This window comes from Panicum virgatum, chromosome 1N (assembly GCF_016808335.1).
Source record: "Panicum virgatum strain AP13 chromosome 1N, P.virgatum_v5, whole genome shotgun sequence".
NCBI classification, from domain to species: Eukaryota; Viridiplantae; Streptophyta; class Magnoliopsida; order Poales; family Poaceae; genus Panicum; species Panicum virgatum.
The window spans coordinates 5,172,154-5,192,612 of NC_053145.1; the positions used below are offsets into that span (position 1 = coordinate 5,172,154).

Sequence of the window (20,459 nt, forward strand, 5' to 3'; positions counted from 1 at the left end):
ACCTCTAGATGAGAGCACCTTTTGTAGGTTGCGAAGTGAGCTTAACGTTCTAGATGCTTCTAACGTCATATAATTGCATTGTCATATATATGCATTTCATATGTACATGTGCTAGAGGCTTGTCTAACCTTGTCAAGATAGTGATGAACATGGGTCTTGCATGAGCTGGTGGTCTTGGTTTCGCTCATGGCATGAAGAATGGTTCATCATGAAGAAGCTTGCCGAGGGTTCAAACTTGACAAGATAGATTTAAATTTTTGCAATGCATGTGCTTGTCATATAGAATGCATCCATGTTTAATTTCTTGCTTTGCATTGACATTGCATCACGTTAGTAGCATCACAAGGGAGCAAATCACACTTCGAGAAAGATATTCATGCTAAATATGATATATCATCTCTACAAGAGTGATAAGATCAATTTTGTGTTTTCATGCGTATTGAGTCACGTCCTATCGAATTTAAAGTTTCAATCTCTAAGTTTATAGGCAAAGTGGCTCATACATTTGGTTTTTGTGTTTAAATCTCGCTTGGATCTTAATTTGCCTATGTTTATATAAAAGCTTGCGAGCACTTAGTATGAGTGTTTGAGGGGTGAGGTTGTCTCTCGAAAATGGTCCAAATTGAGTGTTTATGGCTTTGGCTTTGAAATTTGGATCAGAAGTAGAGTTTGTAGTTCAGCAGAAAATTTCCTTAACCACCGGTTAAACCGACGCCTGGTTTTTCACTGCATCGGTTCAACCGGTGCTTAAAGTCTTCGTGGCTCGGTTTCTGCATCGCCTCTGGAACAACCTCCGACCGTTACACCGACGGACACTGGTGCATCCGATGGTTGGCGGATGAACCGACGCCTCAGCATCGGTTCAACCGGTGCTACTGCGTGGAGTTTTGGCCCTTGAAGCGTCTCTAGACCTTACTCCTGCCATTGCACCGACGCCCATCGGATGTTCCGATGCCTCCGTGGCGGTTCTTCCGGTGCCCCTCTGTTGACTAGTTCAATCTCGTTCAAATCTGGTCAATGTTGCTCCGATGGTTACACCGACGTCTTATCCTCTGCACCATCGGACCTTCCGGTGCTTTAGGGTTGGCGGGCCCGCTCGTCCTGTTTCACTTAACCCTTCCGCGGGCCCCGCGCGTCAGTCAAACAGTCCCTTCTTCCTCGCGAAACTGTCGCCCCCGCACCCGCGCCTTCGCCCGTACGCTGCCGCCACCGCACCCGTGCATCCACTGCGCCACCGCCTGCGCACCGCTCCGCCGCCTCACGCGCGCCCACACGCCGCCACTGCTCCTCTATGCCGCCGCCGCGCCACGCCCGCACCAGCGCCCGCGCCACGCCAGCGCCCGCGCCCGCGCCACGCCTGCTCCATGCCTGTGCCACCCGCAAGTCAGCGCCGCCGCTTGCCTGCACGACTGCCCCTCCTCTCCACCTGTGCACTGCTCCACTCCTTCCCCACGCACGTGCATACGAGCTCGTTTTTGAGTTCCTTTCACCCTTTGCCCGTGTGCACGCAAGGTGTTCGAGAAATTGCTCCAAAGGGATTTCTTCGATTTTGTCGAGATCTCGTCTCTGATCCTCACGGGTATGACTTTAGATCCTCTCCTCATGTGTGATAGCACCTTCTTCATATCTTTTACACATGGCCACTTTTGATCCTTGCCTCTCTCACACACACCTTAGCTTTTGACTTGACGAAGTCTCTTTTAGTGTTTTAGTGTGTTGCTATCCACTAGATCTCACCCAGATAGGCTCATATCATTCCATGCTATGCCTCTATGACAGATGGCAAGAGATAAAAAGGGCAAGAGTAAGATGGTTGTGCAGAAGAAGAAAAAGCGCACCCGTGAGGATCGAGAGCGAGAGCAAGCTGAGGCAGTTGCAGATGCTGCAGACAGGCAGGGATCGCTTAGGATCAGGGAACCTCAGACTCAAGGGGAGCCATAGCAGCAGTTACGTCGTTCAGGACGTACGCGTCAGTCAGAGACAGCACAGACCACACCTGAGTCCCGTTCTCGTCCACGGACTCGAGGTGGTGGTACTCAGACGGGAGCAGGTCATGCACAACAGCAGCACACCAGCAGTGGCACTGAGATAGGAGGTCAGGATAGTGGTGAGGAGCTGCCCGAGGTTGAGTTATTTGATCTCAGGGGTATTCCAGGACCTAGGGTCAAGAGACTGAGATATGTCACCCCGAAGCAGTGGTTTCCCGAGCAGAGAGACGTTGGAGTTGATCGTCGCTTTCACACTCTGCTTCAGGAGTCTTTTTACCACGCCTACTGCCAGTTGGATATCAAGATCAGTGAGCACAAGATGCTCCACTGGGTGGCTATGCGTGTGGCAGCAGGAGGGATTCCAGTGCTTCCTCTCTTCGAGAAATATGATGGATTGCCTGCTCTACTCAGTGAGAGGTCCAGATACATTCGAGAGTGAGTTCGAGTCTTCTACGCCACTCTGTTTATTGAGGAGGACCAGCAGTTTATTGACTTCATGTTCCAGGAGAGGCACTATTGTTTGACCCGAGCATGACTGGCTACCCTGCTTGGAGTTCAGATTGCCGAGGAGCCACACTTCGTGCACTATCAGGCTTATGGCAGCACGGTGCCTCCTCGTCGTCCTCATGAGTCTCACGTCCCATCTGACGAGGAGATCAGTGTTCTCTTCCAGCAGCCCTTCCTGCCTGGCACACCGAGGACTCCGGACAGGCTGACTCCCATGACACACTCTATCCACCTAGCTCTGAGGAAGAGTCTGTTGTTCCGGATTGGATACAACGAGGGGATTACAGCTCTGCAGCAGTGGCTCTTACTGTACATCATGATAGGTCGTGACTTTGACCTCGTTGACTTCTTTATCTGCGAGCTAGAGGATGTGATTCTGGATGGGATGACAGTTCACCGTCGCCATCCTTTTGCTCATTGGATATGCTGGATACTTGCTCGGCTCAGTCAGAATGAGCATATGGATGAGCTGGAGCAGTCGAGGACGCACTTCAGTTTTTACTCACCTGCTACTCCTCGAGACGGTCGTCGTGGCTCGAGAGGCCAGCGCAGGGCACAGCGGATTCTTGATGAGCGTGTTTTGGCTGAGGGCAGAGTTGCAGATGATCCGATAGCAGCCGAGGATGCCTCACTCGCAGTAGCAGAGGCCCAGCTCCCACACTACCTGATCACAGACTCAGAGGACTCGGAGGATGACGAGGACTTCATACCTACTGTTACCATCCCTCGAGGTGCTCATGATGATGAGGCAGGATCCTCTGGTGCAGCCCGCACCCCTGCTCCTCTAGTTACCACTGCTCAGGTCACTCAGCCCGATGCACTCGCTACTATTCTTCAGAGGCTATCTGACCAGCAGGACCGATTTGCTGCAGCTCAGCTGAGTGCTTGAGGGGATTCGGCAGCAGCAGGAGGCCATGAGGCTACATCTACAGTAGCAGTCCCAGATTCAGCAGCAGATGTTCACTTTCTTCTCGGGATGCTTCGGTCAGCTATACCGTCACACTGGATTGCCTGAGCCTTAGCTCCCTACACCCCAGCAGCTCCAGTTCGACCCCACTGCTCCCGCTCCACCTGTTAGCGGTTTTGTGCAGACACCCTTGTCATCCTTCCCGTTGTCACCACTTCTTCAGACCGGGTTGCTTGCCAGTCCTGTTCCTACTTCTGCTCCGGCTCCTGCTCCACAGCCTAGTGTTTGGACTGCCGAGAAGCGTGCAGAGTTCCTTAGACAGCAGCAGATCCTACACCAGCTCCAGCACCCCTCGGCTCAGTCCCTCACTTTCGAGTCACCTTCACAGCTTGAGGTGCTCCGTCCGTCCGTCGTGCGCCCCACTCAGCCAGACCTGACTCCCGTCACGTCTGCTCCTCCGACGGACTCCACGGTCATCGCCGAGCCAGTTGCTACCGCTACTCCAGCTATTTCTGCTGCTCCGACGACTCCGGTCGAGCAGACGTCCTCTTCGGTCGACGACGACTGGACAAACGACGACGCCGACGACTCCGCCGCTCAGTTTTCCACCGGACCGAGTCTGAAGACCCCGCCTTATCCAGCTCAGGATTAGATCACCTTTCTTTTTGGTGCTTTGTTGCCAAAGGGGGAGATAGATAGGGGGAGTAGAGATAGGGGAGCTTGGTGGTTTGTGGCGTGATTGGATCTTCATGGATTTTGTGTATGGACATGTTATTTGGATATTGTGTATGCTCTGTGTTGACATGTCCCTACATGTGCTTTATTTCGAGTAATGCATGCTTGTTTATCGCTTTCTATTACATATCTTGTGTATCTCTACTTTGTGTTGTCATCAATCACCAAAAAGGGGGAGATTGAAGCGCATCTAGGCCGATAGATGCTAATGGTAAGTTTCGGTGATTAATGACAACCGTATGCGACTAACGTATGTTTTGAAGGAAATATTAATGATTAGTTAAGTCTCATATGGAATGTGAAAAGAGACCCCCTCAATTTAGAACAACCATGCGTGCCAAGGACTCAATTTCAAAGATTAAGGATCTTTCTAGACTCAAGTGTCACAAGGAGATGAAGAACACTTGATTTAGCTAGGGTTTATAGTTTTTAGTTCTTGACCGTACTATTAAGAGGGGTTCATGAGTTAGTAGCTTGATCAAAAGAAAGTTGGCTTTAGAAATCTTGCACACTCGCTCAAAATCAGCCCAAGATGGTCAATAGAAGTTAACACAACACTTGGAAGAAGAAACAATCGAAGTTACATTCAAATCCAAGTCAATTCAGCTGAAAACAAAGAAAAACAGCAGCACCGGTTGAACTGGTGCCCTAGCGTCGGAGCATCCGATGCTTGGTGGAAGGACCGATGCCCTGTCGGTCTATCTTCTCTGGATGCAGGCAGGAATCAAGTCAAAAACTCTTTAGCACCGGTTGAACCGACGGTCAAAAGATAAGCACCGGTGCATTGGATGTACCTTGTTCCAGAGAGCATGTTTTGGTGGACTTCAACTTCTCTTCAGCACCGGTTGAACCGACGCTTCAGAATCAAAGCACCGGTGCATTACACGTCCTATGTTCCAGAGAGCTTGTTTGAGTTGATCAGTGAACCTCTTCAGCACCGGTTGAACCGATGCCCCTACGGAGCATGCACCGGTGCAATGATGCAAGCCTGGATACTGTGTCAGAACCCCAACGGCTACAATTTGGACACAGAGAGACCGGTTGAACCGACGCCTCAAATCTGACACCCATCGGTTCTTCCGGTGCTCACGGTTTTTCTGCAGTGGACTTCCAACGGCTATGTAACTCTTTCCACTCTATATAAGGGCACCCCATGGCTCATTTTAGTTTCCTTTTGACACCCTGAATACTTGAGGCCACCCTTGAGAAGAAGAGAAAGTGCTTTGAGCAAACAAGAAAAGATCTAGTACTTTGTTTGTGCTTCGACCTTGAAGAATCCATCCTTTGCAAGTGTAGCAAGTGTGCTTGAGCTAGGGCCAACTGAGTGTAGGTCAAGTGAAGGCTTAGGAGCTTGTTACTCTTGGTGTTTGACGGCACCTAGCCGGTCTTGGTGATCGGGAGGTTCTTGGTGAGCTCTTGGTATTTGTGGGAGCCCCAAGACAAGAAGATTGTACACGGTGTGAAGCTCGCCGTTCTGGAGATGGAGAAAGAGCATTCTTAGTGATCACTTGCTCCTTGGTGAAGCAAGGGAGCTATACCCTTGTGTGGGTGCTCCAACGTGGACTAGGGGGGAGCGTCAACTCCTCGATACCACGGGAAAAAAATCTGGTTGTCTCGTGTCTCTTACTTTTATTTCAAGCAATTAAATCCTTTTGTTGTTACTCTTGCCTTTGATTGTTTGTAGTTTGACTAGGACAACTTGCATGGTAGTGTGATCTTTTGCTTAGGTTTTGATCCTGTTAGTGTGATATCTTTTAGGCAACATGATCATGATAGTGTGTTTACCTACCTAAGGACCTTGTGCTAGCATGCTCTAGTGACTAGGTTTCAAATTTATAAATTGGGCAATACTAGTCTAGGTTAAGGACTAGATAGAAATTTGAAAAAGTCACAATTCAACCCCCCTCTTGGGCCACGATCCTTACAGTGTACTGAAACTTCGTGTCAAAGATCCCTGTTTCCTTGCCAACACTATCATTCATACCACAAATGACACCAAGATCATAATGGCAGCCCTACAACCAAGATTATATATCAGATAAGAAAACATATAGAAAAATGATATGTGGCATATTTATCTATATATATGTGTGCTCATAAATTTGGAAGAAACATAATAACATGACACAAAAGGAAATGACCTTCGATTGCTCATAATTCCTCAATGCCAATTCAACCTTTCCGTGGACAAAACTTTGTTGGGTGAGGAAATCTTCATTGTAGTTTGTGATCCTCTTTAAGGCATCTTTTGTTAGCTCGAAAGTAGGCTCCAGAGCTTCAACACTTGAAAATGACAGCAATGCAGAGAGACGAAGAATCTCACCAGGGGAAAGCATATGAGAGGCTCGAAGCAGTGATCTAACAGTAGATCTTACCGCAGCCAAGGACTGTATGACAAACTCACAATATGCCTCAGGATTAGGATGAGAAGCGGCTTTCGCTGCTGCCTTATATCCATTATCATCAGAGTCCGCTACATCACACTGTAACACTTCAGGTATTAATCACTTGTAATTAAAAGTTTATTACGGTCATTAGTTCTAACTCACGCGACAAATCGCTAATCAAAAACTCTTCCTGTCAGCTGGGCCAGACCGGTCTGATCGGTCTGGGCAACCGGTCTGACCGGTTGGGGCTGAGACAACCGTTTTGTTGGGACCCGCGGCATTTAAATCACTATATGTCTCCCTCACCAACTCACTCGCCTCTATCGTGCTCAGCTCGCCCCTCCCGAGCTCTCCCCCTCCCCAAAACCCTAAATCCCCAATCCATCATTTCCATTTGATTCCAAGGGCTAGGAAGGATCAAATCGGCGTGGGGAAGCTTCTTTTTTGTGATTCCCTCCCTGGGGAGCAGTGGATTCAAGTTCTTCGCGTGAAAAGGACTCATCCAAGGTACTCTAGCTAGGAATGAATCGATCTCATTTTCTAGATGATCTTAGGTGATTTCCTCTGGTCAAAAACGTCTAAATGTATCCCAGAACTAGTGCCTAGAAGGGTTTAAGGACTTGTGGGCGATTTTTGCCGCGCCAAAGATTCCAGCTTTTGGTCTGGGTTGGACCGGTCTGACCGGTCGGAGGGACCGGTCTGACCGGTAGGGCCCCGGACAATCCGGCCATGGGATCGGATACTCCGGGTTTGTGGTGATCTAGACATTCCAGAGTTAGGTCCAGATTCTCCGGACTTGGGAGTCCGGATACTCCAAGAATACGTCCGGTTACTCCGGATTTTTGGTATCGAGGCGCGCACAGGCCAGACCGGTCTGACCGGTGCTAGCAGAGCTGAGAGGGTTGAATTGGAGTTAGTTGGTGCAAATGGTTAGAAATTAATGTGGTTAATGGTTACTTTTAATATTTATAAATCATGCATGCCTTTCTCATGTCATATGCATATGCATACGTGTAGCAGCCGCCGCGGAGGAGGTGATATACGAGATGGTTGCGGAGCCACAGGAGCCGCAGGGGCAAGCCCCGCAGCAGGAGGATCGTGGGGAGTTGGCCCAAGGCCCAGCTCACCCCAGTTCTGAGCAGTAGACTCAAGACAAGCCCCGGTGCATATCCTATTATTTCAACTTATAACACTTATATATGTCTCTATTACTTGTGCATTAGGTTTAGGAATTGTTTGAAACCCTAGTTGCATGATCCCTAGGTTTTTCCCTGAGTTATACTAGAATGCATAGGACGATAGGAGTGCTATGCTTAATGGTTCTCGGTAGAAAAGACGAGTGATCTCTTGTCACTCGCGAGATATAGGGTGTTTAGAAGTCGAGTAATTTCCGGTTACTCGCGAGATATAAGATATATTTATATTCTAGTACATGAGTTATTTAATTTGATACGGAAATTAAGACCGGACGGGGAAATGATGAGGATGTTTAGGGATGGCAGCAGGACAGGGTTTCTGGGTGCCTTAGCCCTGTCTGTGTTGATTAAGGACCAGTCGTTGTCGGCAGTGCTGGTCGGGGATTGAACTGTACTAACAGCATGCCGGGAGTAGGAGGTAGTGGAAACCGGTAAGCCTAGTACTGCCTCGCTTCGAAAGTACAGAACTGCATCACCACCCCTTAGGGCGAGTCGAGTAGTCGCGGAGAAACGGGATGCATATGTTTACTTTTGTTGGTCTCACGTTGAGCTCGGCTAACTATATGAAGGTGGGGTGGTTCTGTAGTTCGAGGCGGGGAGGGGAAGGGTTGGTGCGTGTGGTCCGACGGGGTATACGCGTGCCGTGTTGGTTAGGTCTACCTTGCAAGGTTAAATCGAATCGATTCGCCGTGTCTCGTGGTTATGAGGGCCTTGATCTCTTTGCTACATCATAGCAAAATGTTAGAATGTGAGCTATCTGTATATAGTGTTGGACATATTGAATTATTTTGATTGCACCACCATATTTGTTATAGTTGGTTCGTGCAAATATTATATTAGAGTTAATTTATATATAGAATTTGGGGCTAAAATAATGAAAGTAAGGAATTACTTTAGTTGCTTTTCTGCAACATAACCACCAGTCAAAAGCCTTGCATGTCTAGGTATGTGGGCTAAGTTATACTCACGGGTCGGGTAAGTGTGGCAGCCCCGCCCGACATAAACCGGCTTAAGTGCGCTAACCATCATCAAAACGCCAATCAGGGTTAACACGCACTTAAAACGGAGCAATCCGGCAGTGCTGTCGGGTAAAATCCCGATAAAACCACTTAAACCTGGATCGAACAAAGCAGCATAACTCACACGAAGGCGAGTCCAGAGATTACAACACCTCACAATATATTACACCACAGAGTTTAACATAAAAACAGACTTACAAACCAAGTTCCAAATTTAACAAAGTACTTTTCAAACCAACGTAACAGAAGTTCATCAGAGTCCTTTATTTTAGCGGAAAGTAAACACGAGAACTAACGACGATACGGATGTCTCGAGAAAGCCCGATACAAGACATCACTCGTTCTTGTCATCATTGGCCGGGGACGCATCCCACTCCACGGACCAACCAGGCGGAAGAGTGCAAGGCCAGGTTAAACTGGCAATCATATCCTCAAAGGTTTCACCTGAAACAAAATATAGCCACAAGCAAGGCTGAGTATTCTAATACTCAGCTAGGCTTACCCGACTGAGGGTATACTTAGCCCTTTATCTAGACATGCAAGGCTTTTGGCTTGAGGGGTTTGTTTTGCCGAAAAGCGATAAAGAGTGGGTCCTTAATTGCAGGTTTTAGCTTTCAATTTCTATTTCAATTAACCATTCTAAGTGAGCATCTATCCAACAACATACATGGTGAACAAAACTTATCTTTCATCAATCAAACATATTTATCATCATCATCAAGTTCCACTTCTTACTCTATGTAGCAGAAGAGTTAAGCAGTCCCATTATCCGTGAGAGGTGGACGATTCGAATCGAATTTGTTAACCTTGCAAGGCAGACCTAAACACACGTCACGTGGTTACTCGCAGAGTCACACGTGCAACATTTCCCCTTTCTTTCCGGGTTGTGGATCAGGGTCACCGTCCTCGACTACAGAGTACGACAACTCTGCACCCGCATGTGCGCGCATGAGAAAACGACGTTCAAAGAAGGTGAGGGAAAAGTCCACTCGCCGGGCCAATCAGGTACTTAAGCTTACCGATTACCATATTCTCGGCATGTGTTTAGTACGTTCAAACGCTTAACTACCACTACCACACACTGCGGCCTTATCACATTTCACTAAACAGACGGGACATCCCAAGTACCACAGTCCCGCCCGTAGGCCTTATGATTGCAACAGGTAGTAAACATCCAATTCCTATAATTCTCGCGAGTGACAGGAAATCACTCGACTTCTACCGAACATTAGCATAGCCAACTAGCGACCTACACATACTAGTGTTCAAATATCGGTACCTAGGATTATGCAGCTAAGGTTCCAGTCAACTCCTGTAAACTTAAATGCACAAATAGATAGGCACAATATTAAGTTGCATAAATTTAAAACAGTAGGACATGCTCCGGGGCTTGCCTTCCTGGGCGTAGCTGGATCTGGGCTCTTCCGAACTCGGGTTCGGGTCTTGCGCAGCTTCAGTTAGGTTAACTTGAGCTTCACGCTGCTCACTCTCGGACTCGGGCACCAGCTCGTAAGTTCCGTCAGCGAGAGTTGTAGTATCTATATGAGATGCACATGGGTGAGTTGTTGTGATGATATTAATTCATGAATTATTTCACAAGAAAGAAGTAAACCAACAAAACTCAAATTGGAAATAACCCACTATCATTTTTCTTTCATTCGGCAATCGTTTATAGAGTAGAAAACAATATTAGTTAGTTCATAAAATCAACGTGGGGTTTTCATCATAGACAAAACCATACAAAAGTTGTTTCCTTAAATAAAACTAATGATAACATACTTTGTCCAAAACTATAGTTACACATAGTTTATGAGTCTTAAATTTTTACAGAGGAGTCTACATAGGATCCTAAACACACTTAAAATTTATCAAAAATTTTCTATAAAAATAAACAGGAATAATAAAATTGGCAAAATTAACTCACATATAACAAGACTATTTAATATAGAGAGTTACAAAGTGTTTTTGCCTCTCCAATTTTGTATTCTAACTTATCTTATGAAGACTAAGCCATGGTAAAATTTTCAGATTTTTCCATATGCAACAACTATTTATCACAATATAGCACCATCTTTAATGATTAATTCACAAAGCTAGTTACACAAATCTAAAAATAATGAAACTTATATAGTGGTGTTCATTTCGTATTGTGAGTACACAGAAAAAGTTTCCTTCTCATATATATAACATAACATTCAGAAATAAAAATCAAAATATTTTACTAGATCTAGCCAAGATTTGGGTTTCATCTAGTTACAAAGGTCAACTGGTGCTCAAATTTTTACACAACACTAAGCATGGCATGGATTAGCTACCAACCAAAAATCACCTATAGATTCTAAGTAGAACTCCTAGAACAATTATAGTCTATGAAATCTAATCTTTTTCCTAGATTAAAATACAGACAGAAAATAAATATGTGCATGTAATGAAAGTTGTAGATCTTGTTGCAAGGATTCCAAAACATTTGGATTTTCATTTTTATGATTTTTCTACGAATTTATATTGATTTTGCAAGTTTGCTGGTTTGGAAAAGAAAAAGGAAAAAGGATTTCTATTTGCGCAAAGGCCCCTGGAAGAAGTTTTCTTCTCGCAGAAACACCCCTGGCCGGAGTTGAAGCAGGGGAGCGGCGGGCGGCCGGATTTTGGCGCCTGGGGCGGCCGGCGGCGAGGGGGAACATGGGGAAAAGCAAAAGGGCAGCGAGAGGAACCTATTGGTGGCCTTGGTTGGGCGCGGGGCGGCCTGAGGAGGCTCCTCCGCGGGACAGGGGCGGCGGCGGCGGCGGTTGGCGGTGGCGGCGGCGGTCCGGTGGCCCGGGGCGACGTCGAGCAGGTCGGGGAGTACCAGTGGAGGGCGAGGAAGGTGGCTGCGGGGGTTGTTGGGCACAAGGAAGGGCGGAGGGGGGAGCTCGGCGGCGAGCTAGGGGGCGGCGGCGCTGATGGCTGCGGCGGCGGCCGTTCCAGGCGGAAAGGAGCGCGTGGAGCTGGCTCTCGCGCTCAGGGAGGAAGGAGAGAGGGGTGAGGGCGTTGTGGAGCTCGCGGGATGGTTCTAGGCGAGCCTGGGCGAGAGAGAGAGCGAGCGCGGTCGGACGGCACCGCACGGCGTCGCCGTGGCGCTTCGTCGGCGGTCCTCGGCGTGCGCGCACGGGGTGGCGCCGCGTGGCGAGGTCGAGCGGGTTGGGTGGGTTCGGTTCGGGGCGAACCCGGTGCCGGGGAGGTGGCCTGGCCGGGCGAGCGGCGCGCGGCGTGAGGCCGGCGGCCCTGGTCGGCCGGCAGAACAGGGGAGGAGAGGGAGAGCAGAGAGAGAAAAGAGAGAGAGAAAAAAATAGAGATTTGATTCAAATTTGAATTTTTCTCAAAAATTCCTTTTGAAACATGGAAAACCTTGAATCCGAAAGTTGTAGAGAATTTCGAATTCTCCACTTTTTGTTTCAGGCACAAGTTCGATTGGGAGTTCGTTCAAAAGTTAATTTGACATCCCAACGAATGTACGCTATTCGTCGGTTCGAATTTGAAATTCAAATTTTCTTCAACTTTTGTATCGGAACTTGAAATTATTTGCACACGAAAGTTGTTTCACAACAAAAAAAATGCTACGACTTTGGTTTTGGGCAAAATTTTGTTTGAGCTATGTTTTTGGAATTATTCTCTAAGAATATTTGTTTAAAACTTGAAAAGAATACAATTTAAACCTTTAAAACCTTGATTCAAATGATTTGTCATTTCATGTGCTAAACTTCACTTTCTCACTTTGATTTCAACTAGACTTTGATTTATCGTGATGTTAGTGACATGCCAACTCAAAATCATATGCACACTTGCATTGGATTAAGAATTATTTAAGGTTTCCGAGCTATGCACATATACACATACACACGCATACATACACATGCATTTATTTCGACGTTTCTTGATTAAGGGTGCAGGATTTGATGCTAATGACCCTGGTTTAACTAATTAAACACCTGGGGTGTTACAGTAAGTCTTGCTGAGTATTAGTTGCTCAGGGTTTGTTGCCATCATATTTTATTTCAGGGCACCCAGATGTCGATTTCTGCCCCTGCTGCGTCAAATTTATCCGCAGAGATGCAGAGGGGTGTGAAGTGGTGGATAGAGACCCTTAGATTTGGGATTTGGCGGGTTGCACACTTGAGGGCAGGGTGTGCAGCCCTCAGTTTTGTTTCGACCGGTCTGACCGATCAGTGGACCGGTCTGACCGGTGGTTGCTTAGGCCAGGTAGCACCGGTCTGACCGGTGAGATGTACCGGTCTGACCGGTGGTGTTAGAACTGAACCAGTGAAGTAATGTAGTTGTATGTTTTCTTTTCCATATGAGCTCGGCTACGCTATGTAAAATTTGTAAATTATGTAATTTATGTAAATTACGTGAGCTTGTGTTTTGAACTAAATTTGTAAAACTCTCGTTATCGGTTGTCATCCTTGTATATTTTTAAGTATTTTATCGTGCTTGTACCATCTGCGCCCGTCTTTGCGTGGGACTTCCGGTGTTGTTTTGACCAGGCCGTAGGTTGAGAAAGGATCGCCAAATTAAGCCATTAAGTTAATGCGCCCGATGTGTTCCAATGACGGCCATTACGTTTAATTTGGAGTTTTAATTTAGCGGTTCCGTCACACACACTCCCCTGATTTTGCCATTCTAATTGCTTTGCAGGCATCCAAATTACTCATGAGCTAGTAAACCATAGCCTTATGCTAGCAGTATAAATTAGAAAGCTAGCAGTAGAACCATGGACAAGGCACCCCCTCGATTCAGTTCTAACTTCGCCCCTGGTTGGCGATGATGTTGGTGACAGGGTCGGCGAAGCCGAAGCAGACGCCGGCGTCGAGGAGGCGCGGGAAAAGCGACGGCATGTCCTCCACCGGCAGCGCGTTGAGCGAATCCTTGTAGTGCCCGTAGATTATGTCCAAAATTTTGCCCTCCCAGGTGCCGTCCCAAGTGTTTGGGCTCCCGCCTCGCCGCCGCCGGCCTGCCATGGAGTCGATCCTCCCCCCCCCTTCCCTTCCGATTTAGTTAGGGTTTATTTGGTTATTTCCCACTTTTGTGCGGTGGGCCAAGGCCCAAAGGCTCCAAAACTTGCTTTCAAGTTTCGATCTTTTTTCTTCTTTTTTTTTTGAAGGAATTTTCATTCCATTAAACCGATGACTCAGTGATATCACTAGTCACTATATCCTCCAAGCTCGGAGGCATGCCATCCCATGAGACGACAGTATCGGGAGGACACTTACAACCAAGCGCCGCCACAGTGTGCGGCACCCTATTACAATCTCTAGGGCAAAACACCACTTGTAAAGAATTGAAAAACAAATTCATCAAGTACTTAATCTCGTACACAATACCACCCACGGGTGCCAGAGAGAAGGTAGAGGTCGTCAGAGCTAATTGCGCCAGCATTGAGTCCGTCTCAACTACCACTTTGCTTATTCCCAAATCTTTTTTCTTCTTGATGACTTGACTTGATAGAAACAAAATTACTTGAGTCCAGGGCCATGTCAATGCAACCGGGAGGGATCGGCTGCAGTGACGTGGCTGCATCCTGCGTGGATTGAGAGGCCAAAACTCAACATGATGACTCATCTAGACCTGTTTAGTTGCTAGTCATCAATCACATCAATATTTGGACACATGCATAGCATATTAAATGTAAATGAAAAAATCGGTTTTCACATATTGCCTGTAAATTGCGAGACGAATCTTAGACAATAAAATAATACAGTAAACATATATTAATGATGAATTAATTAGTCTTAATAAATTCATCTCGTACTTTACAGACGAGTTCTATAATTTTTTTTATGATTAGTCTATATTTAATACTTCAAATATGAAAAAAAATTAAAAATTTATACGGAGCAACTAAACAAGGCTCTAGTCATCATGTTTTTATAAAGTTTGGGATGGAGAGGAAGACAGTACAAAGATGTCCAGTTCTTCAGCCTGTTTTGTTGTAACCCACGGTAAAGTTGGCACGCATGTGTAGCGCTTATAGCTCAAAACGAATGGATGTATCGCCTCCTGTGATCGTGCGTTTAACGGTAACTTTGTGTGTGATTCTATTTTGTTTTTTTAACTATAAATGGTGCTATTTTGTCGTGCCCGGCCCTAATCCAGTCTCTGCCATGTTATGCTTGTTGGCCTCCGCCTGAACAAAACGAAAATGTTTCGGCCCACTACCAATATCCTCGGTGTACAAAAAAAAACTAAACATTTTATACTTCTGATATTCTGAATGAATTGTACCGTACAAATGGGCTGTTCTGAACCACTTTTAAAGGACTTCAGTAACAGATAAATTACCTTCGACAAGTAATCTTTCATTTCGCGAGGAAAAGTAATCTTTATTTTTTGACAAATAAAACATGGACATGTTGCAATATCTCGTTTTTGTTGCTTTGTCCTAGGCTCTAAAGTCCAATGGATACTAGGGGCTTAAAATAAGCCATGTCGCTCGAATGTTTCGATCTCAATTAGAAGGACTAAATATAAGCTAATATAAAACTAACTTCATAATCATAATTTTTTTAAAAGATGAATCTATTAAGTCTAATTAATTTATAATTAACACGTGTTATTGTCGCATTACATGGGCTAAGGACTAATTATGCATAATAGATTCATTCGTTTGGTGAAAAACTTAGGATTATAGAACTTATTTTATTATAAATTTATGTTTAGTACTCATAATTTGCATGGAAACATTCTATATGACAGAACTTAAAATAAGTCTAACATCGATGACTCGCCAAAGGATACGATAGATTCCATCACCAACTGCCCATCCGCTGTTTGTTTCACGGTCTGCATCAGCCACCCACCGCTGTTCGGAAGTCTGATCAGTGTCAGGGAGCACTCGTGTCGTTGGTGATTGTTTACGGGTTCTCATGGCCCGACTCCCTCCCGTGATTCGGTGTCACAGTAGTTGGAAATCTTTTGGTGCGCTGGTGCTTGGGGTTGGTGGCTCCCCCAAGGCAGCGTTGCAGTTGGGGCAGCATCATATTAAGGTCATGTTTGGCTCTAAATAAGTCACAAACTTATAAATCAAAAAATACAAAAAGTAATTTATTTTGTCAAACATCCCAAACTTATAAGTCATCATAACTTATAAACCATAAGTTACTCCACCCCAACTTAAAACTTATGTCACCTCTTTCCGCGTGGGGCCCACACCTTTTTCACGTGGGCCCCACGCCCAACCGCGCCCCGCCCACAAAGACCGCCTCCCTCCCGTTGCTCGTCCCCTTCCGTTCTCCCCGCCGCCTCCCAATCTCGGCGCCGCCGCCGCGCCTCCCCTGCCGTGCCTCCCAATCTCGCAGCCGGCGCTTCCCCGGTGCCCAATCTCCCCGCCGCTGGCCGCTGCCCTCCCGCGCGGGCTGCTCGCCGCCGGATCTGAGCAGCCCCGCCTCGCGCGCGCCTCCCCTCCGCGCACCGGCAGAGGGAGCAGGACGGCACGGATCCGGCCCGCCCAGGGCGGTGCGGCTCGGGCCTCCTCCGCGCCGGTGAGGGATGGGGAGGAGGGGCGCCATGGGCTGCGGCGGCACAGAGCTCGCCCGCCGGGGCTGCGTGGGTTGGCGATGAGGCCTAAGGTGCGGCGGGGGAAGAGCCGCGGGTCGGGGGGCGAGGTGCTCGGGCAGGACCAGGTAGGAGGCGCGTGGCGGGTTGTGGTGCTCGAGCAAGAGGTCGGCAGGCGCGCGACGACTCCGTCGCCTCGGACGCCATGGCTGGTTGGGGGACGGGGGCTGGGGCTGGGACTTGGGACGGTGGCAAGCGGCGGTGCGGAGCTCCCCGGCCCAGGCCGCGGCGGCGCGGAGCTCGCTCGCCGAGGTCGCGGCGGCGCAGAGCGCCCCTGCCCAGGCCGCGGCGGCGCGGGATAATGGGGAGAGAGGAGAATGGAGGAGAGAGAAGAGGGGATGGGGAGGGCGACGGGTAAAAGAGGATGACTTATAAGTCACTTGCAACCAAACAGAGATGACTTATAAGTCACTGGTTTTAAGTCACCTAACTTATACTTATAAGTCAAGTGACTTATGAAAACCAAACATAGCCTTAATCTGGTGATTATATTAAGCCTCAAATCAGTACCAAATGGCGTCAATTGAAAGTGGAATTTGGTGCCAATTTCGTGATGTAACCCTTCCGCGCAAATACAGCGAGAAAATTGGAATTTTATGCCATTGAAGTTGTGGGTTTCGCTGGATTGCTCTTATGAAGCCTGTCATTCACGTTATGTCATTACAACTTATTTGATCATTTTACAAAGTCTGCAGCTCTTTTTTCAACCCGATTTGATAATTTTGCCCCTACCTCATCTCTCTCATCTGTTTCCCCCTCTCCGTTAACTCCCATTTGCCTCAGTACCGGAGGATTTGTAGCAGCCTTCCAAACAATTCTAATTACACTTTGCACAAAATCAATCATTAACCTCACCTCTGGATCAGGCGTGCAAGGGAGGGGAGGATGTGAAGGGGCGGCACGCCCTGCTGCTGGAGGGGCGGCCTGCCCTGCTGTTGCCCGTCCGCGGGGCCTGCGCCTGCTCCAGGCAGCGGCTGCTCTAGGGCGGCTGCTCTTGGGGGCGGCGACTCCTGGGGCAGCGCCTGCAGGGCACCGGCTCCTGGGGGCGGCGGCGGCGGCGGCCGCTGGGCAGTAGCGCAGCGCCTCCAGCGGCGCGGTACGAGCAGATGGGAACGATACTCGTGACCAGAGGAAGAAGAGATAAGGAAGATGGAGGCAGGGGCAAAAGTGTTCAACCATGTTAAAAAATGAGCTGCTAAATTTGCGAAATGGTCAAAAATCGAGAAATGACATTCTAACGTGAAGGACATCGTTCATAAGGTCAATCAAGCGAAGCCCACAAGTTCGATGGTATTTAGCAAAATCCCATTCCCATGAAGGCAAAATTCCAATTTTCTCAAATACAGCATGGAGTAACAAGGAGTATCAACTGATCATGGAGACAACAATCCTTGGCCAGCTCAATATGGCATTATTTGCGAAAACATCCCTGTCCTTCTCTCGTTTCATAATATATGCCCCAATGCATGGAGGTTTAGAAACTTGTCCTCTTATCTTTTTTTTTTTTTGGGCACAAACTTGTCCTCTTATCTTGATTTTCATGGTTTTTGACTTTTTGGCCATGGAGCGGAAGCCTGACAACATGATGACTTTCTTCCTAAAATACAAGGGCAGGCGTGAACTTTTGATATATCATGAGAACTCAAGGGGTAAAGAATAAAATTGTAAAAGAATAATGAGAAAAATACTAAGAGGCCTACAATGGGCCATGGCCTAGCAGGAAGGAAATGGCTTTTGGCCTTTTGCAATTAGCGAGCGCACCACCAACTTTCCAATTTTTTTCCACTATATTTTTCCAATCTGCAGAAAAGGCGAGCCGAGGTCAGGCCACCACCACACCGAACGAACCAGGCGGCGGCAGAGCGGAAGCGGCGGCGAGCAACCAGCCCCTCTCCTCCGCCGCCTCCACGGATCATGGCCATGGCCGCCTCCTCCCGGCTGCTGTGGGCGTCCCGCGCCGCCGCCTACCTCAGGATCTCCACCTTCCCCAGGGCCTTCTCCACTGGTACATATCTCTCCCTCCTCTCCGTCGCCACCTTGTCCTCGGGTGTGTGGCATGCCGTTTCCTGCGCTCTGGTGCGTGGGATCACGGCTCCTTGTTGTTGTTACGGCATGATCTTGTTATCTTGTGTGCCTAAAGATCGGATATGTGGAATGATTCTTGATTTGGGGAACTCTGCGCGGATCAGGCGGCAGATAAGTTCAGGGAATGGGGTTTACGACGGGGTTTAGCCGCCGCCGCTCTTTAATTCCAGTTGCTTCGATTCCTTTTTGGGGTGAAAGATATAATATTTTCTGAAGATGAATGCGGTTCCGTTAAGGATGATTTCATGGTGACATGTATGGAAAAGATCGTAGTTTTGCCTTTGGGGTATATACTACACTGCTATCTTTGGAAGATTGGTTTCTCAGATTTAGATTAGCCTTAGATGTTGATGAGTAAGGCAATGTTTCACAGACTGAAATTAATTTTTGTTGTGTTGTGTTGTTTGATGCATTTCGATATTTTTTTTCTAATTTTTTGTCTTGATACCATGCTGCGAATTGCTGACTCATTGTGAAAGTTTTCAGATTGATTCTTGCAGGAGTCTTTGTACATTAGAATTTAAGATATATGCATCTATTTTTAGGAATAGGCTTGTATGAAAGATTTAATAGAAGAAAACTGCTGACTGCAAACATAGCACAGACAACAGACATAGGTCTCTAATAAGATGATGGAATTTGACAACACTGCAATGCTTGAGTCTTTCTTCTTTGCCTTTTGTCTTATGAATAGATAGCTGTGTTGGCAAAATTGTGCTTCAGAAGAGGTGCAGAAGAAATTGTGTCAGGAACCAAGATTTGTATTGTGGAGTTTGTTCTGTAAAAAATGATTGAGAAAAAAAATGATGGTTTTCCTTGCAGAAGACTTGTTTTTTTAATCGAAATATTGACTAAATACTGATTGTTGAAAGCATCCTTTTTTTCCTTTAGTTTTATAAAAGATAGAAGAGAAGTCCTGGGTTGGATTGGTATAGTACTTTTTTATGTGTGGATTGTTGCCCCACAATGCCACTTAATACATACAACTTCGCATGTTCTAAATCTTTCTCATTTCCCCCCTTTTTTCTAGTGCTGAAGGATCTGAAGTATGCTGATAGTCATGAATGGGTGAAGGTTGAGGGTGATTCGGCAACTGTCGGGATTACTGACCATGCCCAGGTTGATACATTCATATATTTATATTACTGTGAATGTGAAGCGTGAAGCAATTCTAGGTGTTAGGCCCTCCATATGCTACGTTATCCAGTGCTGCAGTTGTCTATACTTATGTACATAATGCATGCGTCTGTTGCCTAGACATGAGTTCGAATACATTCTATCATGTTCAGCATACAGCATCAGGGTTTGCACTGCCTAACTTTTAACATTTGTTTCATTCCTTGGGCTTCCAGGATCATTTGGGTGATGTTGTGTATGTGGAGCTGCCAGAAGTTGGCATCAGTGTATCCCAGGGAAAGAACTTTGGCGCTGTTGAAAGTGTGAAGGCAACCAGTGATATCAACTCACCAGTATCTGGAGAGGTCGTGGAAGTGAATGAGAAACTAGGCGAGGAACCTGGATTGGTAAGCATTGCGACTCATAGTAGCCAGGACTCAACTGAAATAAACATTTCCTTGGTAGATTAGTCAATGTTTATATTTTCTTGTTAGGTGAATGCAAGTCCATATGAAAAGGGATGGATTATCAAGGTTAAGCTCAGTGATTCAGGTGAGCTCAATTCACTGATGGATGACGAGAAATACTCGAAATTCTGTGAGGAAGAAGATGAACATTGAAGAAATAGAAGTGTCTTCTGAACATCAAGGACCTGTGTTTCAAGCTTTATCAGTGCTTTTGGTCTCAGACCGTGGCAAATTGGCAAGGTTCATCGCGTGCAATAAATTAGTTTAGGTTTGCCTCATCAAGGGCCTGGGAAATCCGAGTTGTAAAGGACATGATCGAGTATCTTTTCCTCTTTCTAGTTGTAACGCTCGTGAGTTTTCATTTAACTGTTTCTGTTTCATTCCTTGGTATACAGAATTACGGATTGTTTGGTCCTTCGTTGATGGTTCAGAATGTTCGGTGGTATTAGTTTACTAGTATGCCTA

General features: G+C 46.8%; 2 protein-coding genes across 2 annotated transcripts; one reads left to right on the top strand and one right to left on the bottom strand.

The window, feature by feature from the left end:
* Positions 1-13,842: 13,842 nt before the first annotated feature.
* LOC120654768 (proline-rich antigen homolog) lies at positions 13,843-17,762 on the bottom strand. The gene is made up of 2 exons (XM_039932404.1): positions 17,182-17,762; positions 13,843-14,293 (listed from the first exon to the last, which is right to left on the bottom strand). The coding sequence occupies exons 1-2, from the start codon at positions 17,574-17,576 to the stop codon at positions 13,891-13,893; spliced, it is 798 nt and encodes a 265-aa protein (XP_039788338.1). The 5' UTR covers positions 17,577-17,762; the 3' UTR covers positions 13,843-13,890.
* Positions 17,763-18,103: 341 nt separating this feature from the next.
* LOC120654770 (glycine cleavage system H protein 2, mitochondrial-like) lies at positions 18,104-20,442 on the top strand. The gene is made up of 4 exons (XM_039932406.1): positions 18,104-18,331; positions 19,442-19,530; positions 19,764-19,934; positions 20,022-20,442. Exons 1-4 carry the CDS (start codon positions 18,241-18,243, stop codon positions 20,145-20,147), a joined length of 477 nt encoding a protein of 158 aa, XP_039788340.1. The 5' UTR covers positions 18,104-18,240; the 3' UTR covers positions 20,148-20,442.
* Positions 20,443-20,459: the final 17 nt, after the last annotated feature.